The following is a 16,032-nucleotide window of genomic DNA, read 5'->3' on the forward strand; positions in this document are numbered from 1 at the left end:
ACTCTGGCACAATTTGCTCCCGTTTCCTCTACACAGAGTGAAGCTACACAGCAGAGGTAAGAATTTAAGGTACTGAAGGACTCACATATCAACCTCTCTGACAAGTGCATTGCTCCCAAAATAGAAACAGATCTCGCTGCAACTAGCAAGCTGAAGATGGCCATGGCCCTCCAGTAGCAGCTCGCTGACCTGCGGAGTAGAGGCAGCAACTTAAAATCTGATTTATGTGAAGCACTGCCCTCTATCGAATTCAAATCAAACATAAACTAAAATTCATCAATATATAATCCTACCGGTCCCTGACAGGCTGCAAGTGGAGCAGGCAATCAGCAAATGTAATCTGGAAAACTTTATTACAGCCAAAATAGCAGGGACATCTATTATATTAAAATAAATAAATACAAAATGAGTTAACATCTCGGTGAATAAAATAGCCTTCAAGGAGTCAGAGCCACTTAAGAATGGAGTTAATCATTTTGTCGTTCTACTTCCACAAAGTAATTGATTTTTACATAACCAGTAAACTATAATAATGTAGCAATACATTACATATAACATCATGAACTTGAAAACTCCCTTTCTATAATGTACTTTTCTATAAAGTATGAAATTGAATGCGTGGAAATGGACCTAGATCAATGTAAGAAAACCATTTGCACCCATTAAATTTATTTTTTTTACTCACATCTCGCACAGCTAGCATAATTGGAAACCCCGTAAGCAAAAACAATAAAAGCTTAAACACAATTTGAAAAACTTTTTTTTTATTATTATTATGTCAATTACAGCAATGTTTTACTTGAGGTCATTCGGGATTTTTGTCTTTGTTCATCCTTAAATACATAATCTTGATGCTGAAAGGCATAAATGAAGATTTCACGTGGAAATTAAATTAGTTTCAAATCATATTGTTCAATTTACTTTCCCATAACATGCTACAAGCGTTTAAGCACTGCCCGTGGTACAACTGGATATGGTCAAGAGTGAGAAAGTGGGATGAGCACTGGAGATTATTAATTAAAAATAAGAAGCTTTCCATTTGTACAAATTTGCCAAATATATCGACGCACAGAAACAAAGATTACTTTTTCCTTAGAAGAAAAAATGTTTTTTTTTTTACTATTGTATGGCTCCTGAAAGAAAATTGACACATGAAACATCTTTGCACACGTCCACTTACATCGGACAAAAACAAAACACTGCTGCATTCAACATATCTGAGGATTTGAATTATCATCATGCATTTTGGCATATAAAAAGGTGGTTCATGTGTCATTTTCATGCTTAACGGAAAAAACCAATGTAGAGATTTGTTGGCTGTAAAAGAAGTATTTGAGATCAGATGAATGCTTTGCACCAATTTGGTGCAAATTGCCAGTGTCTGCAAAGTGTCTGAATACATTCCATTATTCACCGTTCAATTAAGCCAATCCTACTGATTCAGCTAGACATTTTGGCAGTTTGTTTTAAAGTGCTGTAAGAAACACTGGGCTGAATGAGTGTTACTCAAAATGATTTTCAAGACGAACATTATTTAAAGGAGACTAAACATAATTTCTATCATTTTACAACTCGAATTAACTGCCAACGTGGAACAAACAAGAATATGAGAAACCAAGTAAAAACATGACATACTTGAGATTTATCCAAAGGAATAGCTGTCAGGCCACACATCCGACTAGAACCATACACATACTTACCACACAGATATACAGTGTTCCTGAGGACCAATTGTTGCAGTAAACTACTGCCATTTTCATTTTTGTTTCCCAAACAAAAATATACCAGTAAGATATATTCTACAATATAATGACTACAGAAATTTAAATCAAAACATACATACTTTGCAAATCATGTAGAAACTGAAGTAGGTGCCTGTTGGGAGAGACATGGGAATTGGCGTAATCTAGTTGATGCTCTATTCTGCACATGCATTAAGAGACTCTGGAAACATCCAAAAATCTAAACAACCAAATGGGGAAAATACGGAACGAACGAATAAACAAACTATTTTCGCTAACCCTCACTGATACATGATTGCCATTTGCAATATATCAGCTTTCCAACATAACGGAGCCCTAATTTTACTGTTTTGGGTCAAGTAATGACTCGTATTGTTTATATATTAACTCATTGTCATTTACAGTTTCATTTTTTTTTTTTTGCAAGGCTGGCTGAAATCGAGGCTCAGTTCAGTTCATAAGATAGATGGAAGATAAAGAGAGTTCCCTCCTTAAATCCAGCAAAGGCAGTTGAGAGACTTCACGTGTTTTGATTTGAATAATCCCACCACAAAAGGTTGACCTCAGTGCCTTGATTAGTCCGGAGCATTGCCTGAGAGGTGAGCACCGGATACCCAGAGGAGCTCAACAGTGTCCACATGGCTCACTTCATCAGCACTTCCTGTAACACACAAGACAAACAAAAGTTTACCAACAAAGAACTGTGTAGAGAAGCAGAGATAAGTTGAGACGCACATGAGAACATGAGGACTTTACATTTATTTGTTTGTCAAAATTCAGCTGTCCAACAGTACTTTTAAGAAACAGGATATTAAGATTTCAGCCCGACCAAAACCGTCTTCTGATGCTGACGCTAATATTAACATTAAAGAACTTTATAAAGAATAACAATAAAACAATATATATCAGCAGGTATTTCTTTTCTTTTTTTTTTTACATTGTCTTGAGAAAACCCATTTAATTTCTCCAGTTTATCTTAAAACAGCAACGATAATCAAGATTTTTATAAAAAAATAAAAATAATTGTGACCAAGATATAAAACTATGTAAAGGGTAAAAGTTAATAAATTGCCTTTAACATATCTTTGCCAATTATGTGCTGCAAATTCTTGTCACCTATCAGCTGGCATGTACAGCGACTCCAACATATCTGCAATAAGCTCATATTTACCTGGTTAGTTAATCGGTCTGGCCCCAACAAAGATAGACAAGACACAACAAGAGAGTCAAAGAAACAAACAACGTGTTGGTTGTCTCACCTGAGTCTCTTTTGGCTCTTGAATCGGTGGTTCTTCTGTTTTCACGTCAACAGAAGGAGCGGCGTTGACCATCTGTAAGCTCCTGGTGACTGGACCACCTACTCTGTCCCTCGTTCGAAGGGAGAACCGCTCCTCTTTCTTCAGCTGTTGTGGTGGTGGTGGTGGTGCTGGTGGTGGTGATTTGGCCTCGGCTAGTCTCTTGGGTGCTGCCTCTTTGCCCATACGCTGCATCCTCATGGCTGGTCGTTGTTGCGCAGCGTCACTGGGAGTGTCGGGGGCTGACGGGGTGGGAGGTAGAGACTGAATTTGGGCCTTCTTCATTTTTTTGCCTGTAGAAACTTGTGCTGGGAACGAGGCGGGCCTCTTTAGTCTGCCGAGCGTAGCAGCGGGTTTTCCTTTGTTTGCCTGGGAGGGTTCAGGGTCTGCTGCACCAGAGCTACGAGCTCTGGTCTTTCCAAGGGGTTTACGCTGCGGCTCTGTCTGTGGCATTTCACAGTCTGAGGCCTTCTTTCTAAGGTTTATGTTTCTATCTACCGCCGACCCCCCCTCTTTTTTCACCTCTGCTAGACCTTTTTTGCCCCTTTTAACAACAGGCTTCATGGGACAGCTGACTGCCATATGTTTACAGAGACTCGCAGGATAAGTGAACTCCCGACTGCAGTGGGGGCAAACATTAGAGGGCGTCTCTTCTTCAACTTTAACAGTAGCCTTCTTTGCAGTGGTGGCAGCTCTATTTCTCTGTGAGATCGCCTTCTGGACTAGCTGGTTTTTCTTCTTACTGAGGGCACTCATTTTTGTTTTACCATTCGTATCTTGATTAAAGTTAAGTCTCTTTGGCTGACCCATTCTCCGGAAAGGACTCTGGCCTGCGACGGCTGCCGACGGTGACACGACTCCGTTCGGACTCTTCACTATTTGCTTGAGGGGGATGGGGTTTTTCTTGGGAGTGTAGCGCTTCTTATCGCTGGCGCTGGCACAGGCCAAAATGTGCTTGTGCAGTTCGGGCATGTTGTCAAAGCTGTTGCCGCACTTGGTGCAGCGTATGGCAGTGCTGAAAGTTTGTGGTATGTTGTGGGTGGTAAAGTTAGTAGCCGAGGCCACCGAGCCGGCGTGGGAACGGCTATGATAAGGAAAAGGGGGTGGTTTATAACTGGGGTAGTGTTGGTTAATGCCAAGGCGAACATCCGGGGCTTTAGGCTTCCCTCCTTCTGAGGCCATGATCTTTATCGTAGTGTACAGCTCCTCATTGGGGTCCTCTGCCCCGTCCTCTGTATGATTACCGTTAACGTCAGGCTCTTCTTTTGCTACATCGCTGTCACTGTGTGGAGCAGCTTCATCAGTCGCCTCCGGTGCTGGTGTTGAAGGACTGCTTTCCTCTTTGGCTCTGGATGGATCCGTGTAGTTCTGTGGCCTAAGCTTGCCGCTCTCTAAAGCGGTATGTGAACATGTCTCGTTGGGATGCAAATCTTTTTGGTGCTGCTGGAGGTTACAGAGAAATGCAAACTCCTTGGAACAAACGGAGCACACGAAAATCCTGCCCACTCCGTGCAGCGCTGTCCGATGGGCCAGCAGGGCCGGAGCGTCGCCGAACAGCTGCACACAGAATTCACACTTGAAGGGCCAATCTGCAGCGTGCTCACTGATGTGCCCGCTGAGCTCTTTGATGGACTTGAACGGCTCCTCGCAGACATTGCACACAAAAGTCTTGCAGTAGGTCAGGTCGACTTCCTCTGCCTCTGAGGTTTTATCAGACGGTTTATCGGGAGCACTGGGCTGAGGAGAAGGGGCAACACCGTCCGGAGGACCATGATTCGTATCTGGCAGCTCACCTACGCAGGGCTGAGGCTCCTCTTTTATCTTAATCTGAGGGAAGGATTGTAAAACCAGTGATGGGGATGGATCGTGAGATGCAGGAGGAGATGATGAGGAAGATGAGGATTCCGCTTGAGGTGAGCGGGCAGCAGGAGATTCCTCTGATACCAGGTCATGGTTTTGGTTAATTTTGCCATTTGCCATCACGGCGGAGGTTACAGTCGGGGACACATCTTCTTCGATAGCGTCCAGATCTACAGACGTCTCCTCAGGAGGGTTTAATGACGCCGAGCGATTAGCGGGATCTTTAAGTGGAGTGTTGGGGAAGTCCTGTGGCTCAGAGATATGGCTCCCTTCCTCATCTTCGTTTTCTTCAGCAGACAAATTGTCCTCAGAGTCTGACAGGGGATCGCGTTCCACCGATCTTGGAGACATTTTTGGCGAGAGGACAGGAAGAGGTCTCTGGGCAGAGGAGTCCGAAGGCTGAGATAGAGGAGAGCTAGGCATAGCCGGCGGAGACGGTATGGTAGGTAGTATAGGGGGAGGCGGTGTCGGGGATGTCACGCTGGAGTTAGCGGGGGAAGACGGGTTCAAGGTGACGGGGGTCAGAGCGGGTGGAGACGGGTGGGCAGACTCTGTCGCAATGCTTGGAGAGCGAGAATGGAGAGAACTCAAGTTTGCTAAGGCCGAGGGGCCCTCCTCTCCTGACAAAGGTAGACCTAAATAATCATTCATCAGCACCTTTTCAAGCATGCTGGTGTTGGGCTTTCTCTTTTTTATCAGTGGCTGCGGTGCTGGACTTCCCTTTAATTCAGGCTCGACGCTGCTCTTCCGATGGAAGCTTAAATCTAGAGCTGAATCCCCGAGCACCTTGTTCGAGCTGTCCCTCTTCCTGCTGACGGAGTTTGACAGATCCAGGGGCTGCTGATTACAGGAATTTCCACCGCTATTAGATGAGGTTTGGCCGTGCATATTATTTTCAGAAAGGTTCAGGCTGTCTCCATCTTCCTTGTCCAGTAGGCTCACAGGAGGCGACGCATTGAGTCTCTCCAGCTTTGGCACCTTTAGGGCGAATGAGCTCACCGCGTCGGATTTACAGCTCTCTGTTTTACATGCAGGACTGAGTTGAGGAGATGACGGAGGAGAGGATGTTCTCCTCTTAAACCTGCCCGAAGCCCCTGGAAGCTGCGTGACTGACAGCGGTGAGGCCAGTCTATGGCTTTCTGTTATCAGGGCGATGGTTGATTTCTGAATGTCTTGTGTCTGAAGGAGCTGTTTGAGCTTAGGTGAGAGATAAACAGTCTTCTCTCGCTGAAATGCTGATGAATCGCCAGCTTGCTGGAACAGTCCACCCACTAACAAGTTAGATGTGGAAGATGTAGAGGATGATGAAGACGATGAAGAGGCTGTGAGAGATGCTGACTCCGTCTCGACTTTAAGGCTGGGAACAAACGGGGGTGTGGATGTTCTTCTTTTTCCTGCTGGCTGGCCGATGCTGGAGACTTGCTTTGTGGCGCCAGTTCGACCCTCCACCTTCAGTGCCTGACTGATCTGATTCGGGCTGATGATGACTGTGTCCAGACCAAACAGGGCTGCAGATCTGGAGTCCACCTCTATCACATCACAGCTGCTCACTGAACTGGTGGACACGATCTTGCCGTCAATGTAGAAGCTCAGATTCTCAGAGATGTTTTTGGATATGTCAACGGCGTAATCGTCCCTGTCCACCTCGTCTTCTGTGTCCGCACTGGGCACGTAGACGGTCGGAGGGCTGGTGCTGGGTGACTCATCGGGCTGCTGCTGCTGCTGCTGCTGCTGCTGCTGCTGCTGCTTGGGCACCGATGCCTCTTGCAGCAGCATGCCTTTCCTGCGAACTCCCTTCGGTAACAAGTGCCGTTCGTGTATTCTACGTTGGTGTCGACGCATGTTTGTGTGTGTGCCAAACGCTTTATTACAGTACTTGCAGGGATGGAGTTCCTTTGACTCCCCGTTTTCATCTAATATAAAAGGACGGTCGGCATACGGCCCCGACTCCTTTCTCTGCATCTCAGAGTTGTGCAGAGTTCCTCCAGTGAACTGGGACCCTATGGCTATATAGTGAGTGGGCGGGCTGGTGCAGTCGGGACTTGAACCATCAGTCTGCATCACAGGACTGAGTAGATTGGCAGTGCCTGCCAGAGAGCCAGGCCTCTTCTTAAGCCCACTCTCATGCCGTCTCTCGTGCCGCCGCCGCCCCACCTGTGAGCCGAAGGATTTACTGCAGTACCGGCACTTGAACAGTTGTGTTTGCTGGTTAGTGATGGCGTGAATGTGTATGTGACGTTCCAGACCCTGTCTGGTGGAGAAATGGCGCTCACAGTGCTGACAGGGATATGACTCTCCATGGGGATCGCCTTCAAGGTCACCATCGGGGTCGGGGTCAAGATCAGGATCAGGATCAACCTGTGGTTCTTGTCCTGCAAGCGAGGAAGACTCAACCTTTCCCTGTGGATCTTTATGGCTTTCTTCGCCACTGTTCAGCAATGAGCCCGGCTGCTTGTTTAGTATGGAATCAGCTGCAGGTGATCGCTGAGCAGTTTGCTGCTTTACTTCACTCGGTTCCTCCAAATCATCAGCATCCTCCTCCTCCTCTTCTTCCTCCTCCCTGTTTCCCCGGTCAGTTGTCACTGTTGACATGTCCTCCACATCCCTACGGTCAGTGCTTCTCATGGGATGGGTTTCCTGGAGTTCCTGTGAGGGCCCCAAGGTTGAAGGCCTCTCGTCCTCCTCCTTCAGACCTGTAAACAATTTAGCAAGAGTGTCAAGTTATGCTTTTCCTCAAACAATTTCAGGAATATCAGTAAAATTATTTATTAAAAAATAGGTTAAGTAACTAACTGAGACATGTTTATTAATGAGTGGGTGAAAAATAAGCCGACTTATCCCCAACAATAATTCACCTTACCTTCTTCTCCATCCCACATCTCCAAGCCAGTAGGTTTGGTTACACTCGTTTTCTTGAATCCACCCAAACCAGCCTGTCTGGCTTTCTCCAGCAGCTTTCTTCTGGCTGCAAGCAAATGAACGCAAGCACACACAGACACACCTCAGTATCAGACTCGATCAAAAGCAAACAGAGGTTTAAAATTAAGAGTGTGTGAGACCCATTGTTGTAACATGTTAATGACATGGTAAATATGCATTTGAGCATTATTGTTCCCAAATAATAACATACATGTCTGGCTAAATAGAAGGCTTTGGTTATTTATTGCAAATAAATTATAGTAGTAGGAGGGGTGCAAAGACTTTATTGTTACTTAAAAAGACAGCAACAGTTGTTAAGATATGATTTTTAATATACGATTATTAGACCGATGAAACCTATGTAAAAAAAAAAAAAAAAAAGCTTTACAACAGCCTCGTATTGCACTCATAATTATTGAATTGCGTGCATCTTTAATTTGTATATCTAACCCGTCTGACTTAAGAGGCTTGCCTATAACCTCCTCATCATTAAGAGCGTGTCAACAAGGTCACCTGACGTGGACTACAAAGCCTTATTCATACCAGAGAAACACATGCTGCAGGTCAGTCATCTGACCAGCATGGTCACAGGTATTCTGATAAATCACCACCGCGACACAACTACACAAACATTTTCGTAATGAAATAGCATTTGGGGGCCCTATAGTCTTTTCTATCCAACAGGTGCTGTGCAAGCACACGAACTCTGGCATACACCGGTTAGATAACATGCATTGTGTTTGATACTCAGATGAAACTAGCAGGATAGGTGGGCTAACTTCATCAAGTTTGACTCTGCAGTACAACACAGGGCTGCCAAAAGCACTGCAGTATAAAGAAATGATGTGCTCGAGGCTATTTCTTGTAGGCTACATAAGAAATGACACAAAACCAACTGTACAGTTAGAATAAAAACTCAGGACATTAGGCTCAAAGCCCTTAAATGTAGTTTTCTACCTTATTTCACAGACATGTCAGGTATGACGGACAGATTTTTACCCTATATATGCCTGAATTCAAGTGTTTATTTAATTGCATCTACATAAAAAAAAGTCTCTCTGAATAACATTTGCACGCATTTAACTGCCGCTTTAATCAACACAGAGCTTTTGCTTTCTATTGGTAGCTCATAACACTTTTTTTTTGTATGCTCTTAGATGCTTGCTTAAGAAAGGAGAAGCACTTATGACTTCTGGTGACTAGTAGTTCTCTTGAATACCTATGTTGAATACACTTATTCAACATTCAATGGATAAAAGCGTCTGCTAATTGACTGTAATGTACTGATATTTCTGCAGGGTTTCTTTCTCCTACATTACAACACACTTCACAATGCCCCCTATCCCGCATGACAATGATTTACCATGAATAGGTGAATCCAACAGTATCAATAAAAGCCCACAACTGACATCAGATTATTATTATTTTTTTAAACAATTAACACTTTTCCTCATGGACAGGATCCATTAGATGGAGAGCCTGTGTCCAAAGTTCATACTGGGGGGAAAAAAAAAAAAAAAAAAAAAAAAACTGTAATTATGACATACAGCAGCCATGTTGAGAAGTGAATGTTTTAAACGTATTCCAGTCTTCATGAATACGTTGAATACAAAATGTAAAGTTATTAAAAAGATTGTCACAATGACGTTACTAAAAAAAAAAAAAAAAAAAAGGTTTTAGTGTGTGTTTGGATGTCTGAAGTCCCAAAATGTGAAATGATATCAAACGAGGCTACAACACTACAGAACCCCTCCACAAAGAATGCAGACTTTGCTAAACACCTTCTCATCACATCCTGATAATAACTTATTATAACAACAATGTGCTCCTCACACAGTTAACCATCTGTTCCTGTACTCTGGGGTTTCCGTGCTTAGCCGCTTAGCTTCACAGCTAGCATGCAACACCCCAAGTCTGACAACTCGATCAACTGGTTATTCTGGACCCAAAACCGAGCGCAAGATCATGTGAGACCCCCTCCACAACATGTGATGTCTGTCCTGCAGGTTGTTATCAGACACCCTCGCTCCCTGTCGGCCTGCTGTCGGCGGACAAGGCAGCGGGCTAACTAGCCGAGCGGCTAAGGCCATCACCAAGTAAGAGGCTCGCCGATGGATGGCTCTCACGCTTTAGGAAACTCAGGGAAGGTCACATCCTCGACTCCGTCCGGACCCAGAGGAGGAGGAAAAGCGGATAAAAAAAAGTTACCCAGGTGCTTGTTTAAAAGCTAAACGTGGGATTGAACAGGTTACGGGTGGTATCGCGGAAGATAAATGTGCATGCAGCGACGGGGCTTCAGGTCGGGGTGTGAAAGTGGAGAAAAGCTCCACACACACATCACGTTAGCTTCAGCTTAGCTTCGTCTGCGGCTAGCTAGCGTTAGCTCCCCCTGGTACAACTTCTAGCCGAGCAGCGTAGGGACAAAAACAACGCGTGGCTGAGCTAGAGCCCGGAGGATCAGACGGGAGTACAGTCTGACATCTGGGGGTTAGCAGTCGGTAAGGCCTCACCTCGCTTCGCCCTCCTGGGTGAGTGTTTCTTGCTCAGACTGCTGGCTCTTTCTTCCTCCAGTGCAGCTGTTATCTCGGGGTTGTCTTCCACGGTGTACCACACCAGCAGCTCCTCTCCCGGCCCGATAGGCTGCAACAATGAGAGATGAGGTCGGCCACCAATCACAGCTCGGCTTGCTGGGAGGCAAAGGGGGGGATATTTGGGCCAGTGTGCATCTTATCTGTCTTTGAGGGGTGGGGTGGTGGGTGGTGGGGGGGGTTGGAATTTGACAGTGTTTTCACCATAGTCTGCAGTTTATTCACCTAAAAACACTTCTGGATGGCACATTTATTTACCATAACTGCATTAAACCACTTTTTTTTATATATTTGTATGATTATGAAAGGGTGGTAAGCTTCTTACATCACAGGAAGTGATTACAAAACAGATGCATTTATGCTCTATATTACAATATACAGTACCAGTCAAAAGTTTGGACACACCTTCTCATTTAATGGTTTTTCTTTATTTTTTTCTACATTGTAGATTAATATTGAAGACATCTAAACTATTAAGTAACACATGTGGAATTATGTGGTGAACAAACAAATGCTCAACAAACCAGAATATGTTTTATATTTTAGATTCTTCAAAGCAGTTGAATGAGAAGGTGTGTCCAAACTTTTGACTGGTACTGTATGTTAGCTGGGAAATTCATGAATATTAGACTTAATTTCAGATGAATTAAATGCAGCATTTACACTGATCATGCACCAAATAAACTAACCAGATTAAGGACAATCAATATGCATGGTGAGGATTATTATCATTAATAGCCTGCAACAAACTGGTAAAAAAAACAATAATGGCAAAGAGTAAATCTGTGAAACAGTGGGGGAAAATCACATTTTTGTTGCCCGCTAAATAAACACACATACAGTACCAGTCAAAAGTTTGGACACACCTTCTCATTTAATGTTTTTTCTTTAATTTTTCTACATTGTAGATTAATATTGAAGACATCCAAACTATTAAGTAACACATGTGGAATTATGTGGTAAACAAACAAATGCTCAACAAACCAGAATATGTTTTATATTTTAGATTCTTCAAAGTAGTTGAATGAGAAGGTGTGTCCAAACTTTTGACTGGTACTGTATGTCAGTTTAATCCAGCGATGGAAGAGGTTTGAATTCTAGCCAACCTTGACAATAATAATTAGGTTTAGTTTTGATTGACACTGTTAGACACTTCATTGTATGTTTATTATTGGGGTTGTAGTTTGCAGTGGTGTTGAACAGGACAGCATTATATTGAGAGGTGTTTTTAACATTTATATGCACACGTGCCGATGGTTGCATGACCCATAGGCTGCATGAATGTGTTTGACCTACCTTTAAAACTTTGTAGTAAATGGCTCTGTTGATCTCCAGGGGGAACAGATTCTGCTCTTCACCGGAGCGGGCCCAGTTCACGTATCGAAGCCAGTTGCCCTTCATGGGGTCTGTGGCGTCAACACACATCCAGCCCCGCGATGGGAAATAAACCTGCAGGACACACGTACAATTATGTTTTAATATGTAGACAGGAACACTGAATGAGGTCAAAGTTACCCGAGAGGGAGCTAAAACATAATCAGCAGCATTTGTCATAGCAACAAAGGGTTTTATTTCCTCCAAAACAGCAGTTGTGACTTGAGATGTTTAATTTAATGTATCATTCAACTCTTACAGGTGACAACAGATTATGTAGGTTACCTATATAATCTTCTGAAACTGTAGGCTGTAGTTGGGCTCGTTTTATGCAGAGAAGAGAAAGGTGCAAAAGAGTATTTTAGGGAACAACGCTAAAGGAGCATCCTGTAACGTACCTCCCACATGTACACGTTACTGGTCACCTGGGACCTTTTTTTCTTCTCCCCAACAAACGGGCCGAACCTCTTGCCTTTAGGGATGAACTGAGTGGCCCAGACACCTGGAAATAAGAATAAGTAAAACATCTTATACACATTACATTTGAGATTTATAAGGTTTAAATATAATAAAATTTGTATCAGTTTATGAACAATTTAAATACATTTAGAGAGTGGTTTCACCTCAACAATAGGGGAACCTTTAACTTCACCTTACACTCAAGGAAGTGGATCTTCAGGATTGGCATAATGAGATTTACAGTAACTAGAGGTCATTTAAACCTGATTTTATATTTTTCAAATATATATTTTGTTGCTTAGCCTTGTGTACAGAACAAGTCTGTCTACTGTAGGCCTGGAAACCTTAATCTGCCAGTTTCAAAGAAGAGATACGTATAGCTAATGACATCACTGGCATTTAAATTCACTTTTGTTAACACTATTTGATCATCCCTTAAATGCGTTTAAAATTCTTCATTTTCCAACACAGTCTAGTCTCAGTGTTATTTGCTGCTGGAAGGCATTTTCAAAGTTGGTCATCAGTCAATAGAGAGGTTTAGTCCCCCATGGGACCTTATTTTAAAAAAAAGAAAATTGGATGGTAGTCAACTACGAGAGACAAATGTTTTTTGGAATGTGCCATGAATTACAGATATGATGTTTGTCAATTTAAATGATAATTTTGCAAGTCAAGAAATTCACACTTTGTCGTAGGTTTGCCATAGTAACATATAGTTTTGTGTGAAGCTCTTCTTGCAAAATATATGTCAACAGCACAAACATGGCCGAAGGGACTTGGTAGCAAGCTAGGTGATTTAGCTATGTTCCAGGCACATGTTACATTGTCTGACCCGGAAGGGAAAGAATGAGCAATACCTGTTGTTAGTGTGAGTACATGCTGGTACAAGACACAGCTTCAGTGAAAGACAACACTTAAGCAACTTTTGGGTGTTGAGTCTTTCTTATAATATATTTATTTACGACAAAATGCAACTTTCTTGATACTTGTGCTTTAAATTACACATATTATGTGTAATTTATAGCACAATTCAAACAGGATGAAAAAAATATTTGTCTTCCACTCCTGACTACCTTACTTTTTTCCCCAATGCTGTGGCACCAGAAAGGGCAGCACCTCGCCTCCCTATGGTCTTTAAAGTTGTTAAAGGTTCTCCAAGACTCTCATGCACTAAAATACATGAGCGGCTATGTTCACACAGCACAGAGAAACTCAGATTACAATAAACACACAGAGGGAGGTTGACTTCATTCTCTGCTCAGGTAGACATTAATCCACTATATCTTTTCATAGCAAATAGTGGTTTGCTGCTATATTAATGCTCTGCATACTGTATATAGATACTTTAAAAGTTGCAGTTATCTAAACAGAATAGACACACTTTTGTACTCACCAACGCGGCTTTGATTTATAGCAGAAGGTCTGAGACTCAAACAGTCCGGCAAATCCTTCCACACATGACCTGGAATTTCATCTAGAGTTTCCACTGTCCCTCCGATGAAAGCCATGATCTGCAATACATTAAAATGTTTTGTTATAAAAACGCATCAAAGCCCTGCAAAAATGTCAAATATAATTATGCATGACATGTTGAACATCAATATAGTATACTAATATTATAGATTGTAAGAAGTAGATATTTGTGTTCAGGTACAGTACCAGTCAAAAGTTTGGACACACCTTCTCATTCAACTACTTTGAAGAATCTAAAATATAAAACATATTCTGGTTTGTTGAGCATTTGTTTGTTTACCACATAATTCCATATGTGTTCCTTCATAGTTTGGATGTCATCAATATTAATCTACAATGTAGATTTTTTTTTAAATAAAGAAAAAACATTGAATGAGAAGGTGTGTCCAAACTTTTGACTGGTACTGTAGGTTTTCAAAAAGACAGAAGGCACCAGGTCTTAATGGAGCATTATCACATAGACTATGATTGAAGAAAGTGATTAAAAAGTGAATGGATGTGCTCAAATTGTAGCCTATTCATTACAAAGATTCATGACTGCATCTTAGTGAGGGCAACACACCAGCTGTCTAATACAGCTTTCCTTTGAAAGGGTTGAGGTTTTCTGCATAACAATGAAACGTTGAACCAGATTAAAACAAAATGTACCCTTCTTATCTTTAATAGTGGCCCGCCCTATACTAAAGTTCATCACAATAGAATGCTGTGCCTATGGGCTTCATGAAAGTTGTGACATACAATTTGATCTCACAGGTAGACAGCATATTGAAGATACTTTCCTCCGCCTTTCATAAAAATAGCTAAAAAGAAGTTTAGCCTAAAAAACTATTTTTATTGTGAATTAGTTTGCAGATCATTTTAAGATGAATTAACAAAATGTTTACCAGTAGTACCATTGAAGTCTTCAAATTGCTTTTTTTAGTCAGAAAACCCCAAAGATAAGCGCAGAGATAGGATGAGCACAGCGCCAAGAAAGGCTCAATGTGCTAAAATCTTCATGAGGAAAGACGGATATGCAGATCTTTAAGATTTCTGACTAAATTCATGTTGTGTAATTAACAGAATGAGATGTGACAATTCAACATGTATTTGATACGACTGCCAAATGATACCATGGTTATTTATTCAGGATTATATGAGATAGATGCGATAGTCAACGTACACATGAATAAAAAGAAAAATCCTGACATTTGAGAAGCTTAATCTGCTGAATGTTGCTAAGAAAATGATTCAAGTGAATTGTCAATTATCAGAAAAGTCAAACACACTTTCTTTTGATAAACTCATCTATTAAATTCCCTTTCTTGCCTTAATGGAAATACAGATTTTTCCATCAAACTGCTTTGCTTTAGTAACTTAGCTTCTCAATTTAAACGTCAATTGTTCAGGATGCACAATGAGCGGACTGAGCCATGTGTTGAGGGGCTTAGGCTCACACATCACACTGACTTAATTACTTCAAACAATATTCCACATACCTCAATAGCAGATAGGTTGACCTTAACGACTCCTTCTTGACTTTACTGATGAGGTATGATCTCAAAAAGACAAGAATAAGGCTGACAAAGCTCAGACAATGAACCTCACTATTAAAGATGCATGGTGCTCGAGCTATGTTCTATTCAACATCCTCTCTAAATAAAGGATAACATTTGATTCCCCCCCTCACTATAATCCACTGGTGCTGGAATTGTGATCAGACATTTTTAAATCCCCTTCCAGTTTAAGCAACAAAGTGAGAGATTTAAACGTGTGAGTGTGTGTGCAAGTGTGTGTGTGCAAGTGCGTGTGTGTGCAAGTGTGTGTGTGCGTATAGCGGATTTTAAAGCGGTTTGCTCCCATGCATTAAAAAAAAAAAGTTGACAAAGACATAAATAAAATGAGCGGCTGTGTAAAGCCAGCAGCGCCTGAAGGATGCAGTTTATTGTTACCGTCCGCTCTCCTTATTCTCCCCGACGCTGGCCGGAGCACGGGGAGGTTTTTGTTTTCTTCTTCTTCCTCAATGTTGCCTGTCGGAGGGTGTTTTTTTTTTTTTTTTTTTTTTTGGGGTGGGGGGTTTAGGCTACTCACACTCGCACTTACCTGCTTTATGTGACCGGGGACTTGTGCTTTTTGTGCTCTACCTGCTTTCAATCTGCTGAAAAATGGCGGATGGAGGCTTGAGCCGAAAGCCTCTTCTGTAACTCGGATCGTGGTGTGTTGTAGTTGGGGGAGAGGCAGCCGGTCAGACCCGAGAACACTGTCACAGCGATGGAGCAGTTATGGGGGTTGTTTTTATAGCCCATAAGGCTCCCTGGTGTCCTCTCCTGCAGGCAGTGGCTC

At 42.4% G+C, this 16,032-nt stretch overlaps 1 protein-coding gene across 2 annotated transcripts; it reads right to left on the reverse strand.

Annotated features, from left to right (window-relative positions):
- Nucleotides 1-533: 533 nt before the first annotated feature.
- Nucleotides 534-16,032, reverse strand: prdm2b (PR domain containing 2, with ZNF domain b). Of its 2 annotated transcripts, none has more exons than XM_054617077.1 (8): nt 15,834-16,032; nt 13,631-13,748; nt 12,177-12,280; nt 11,701-11,853; nt 10,327-10,456; nt 7,758-7,862; nt 3,002-7,590; nt 534-2,403 (listed from the first exon to the last, which is right to left on the reverse strand). In XM_054617077.1, the coding sequence occupies exons 2-8, from the start codon at nt 13,743-13,745 to the stop codon at nt 2,386-2,388; spliced, it is 5,214 nt and encodes a 1,737-aa protein (XP_054473052.1). In that variant the 5' UTR covers nt 13,746-13,748; nt 15,834-16,032; the 3' UTR covers nt 534-2,385. The 2 variants fall into 2 exon arrangements, with proteins under 2 accessions (XP_054473052.1, XP_054473051.1); XM_054617076.1 differs by having other exon boundaries at nt 15,793-16,032.

The sequence above is a fragment of the Anoplopoma fimbria genome, chromosome 17 (assembly GCF_027596085.1).
Source record: "Anoplopoma fimbria isolate UVic2021 breed Golden Eagle Sablefish chromosome 17, Afim_UVic_2022, whole genome shotgun sequence".
NCBI classification, from domain to species: Eukaryota; Metazoa; Chordata; class Actinopteri; order Perciformes; family Anoplopomatidae; genus Anoplopoma; species Anoplopoma fimbria.

Bases quoted from the DNA above. Each gene is read 5' to 3' on its own strand.
- prdm2b (XM_054617077.1), bottom strand. From the start codon at position 13,745: ATGGCTTTCATCGGAGGGACAGTGGAAACTCTAGATGAAATTCCAGGT. The intron at 10,457-11,700 runs GTAGGTCAAACA...TCATTGTTGCAG, and splicing joins TTTACTACAAAGTTTTAAAG to CCTATCGGGCCGGGAGAGGA. The intron at 7,591-7,757 runs GTAAGGTGAATT...AATTGTTTACAG, and splicing joins GATGTGGGATGGAGAAGAAG to GTCTGAAGGAGGAGGACGAG.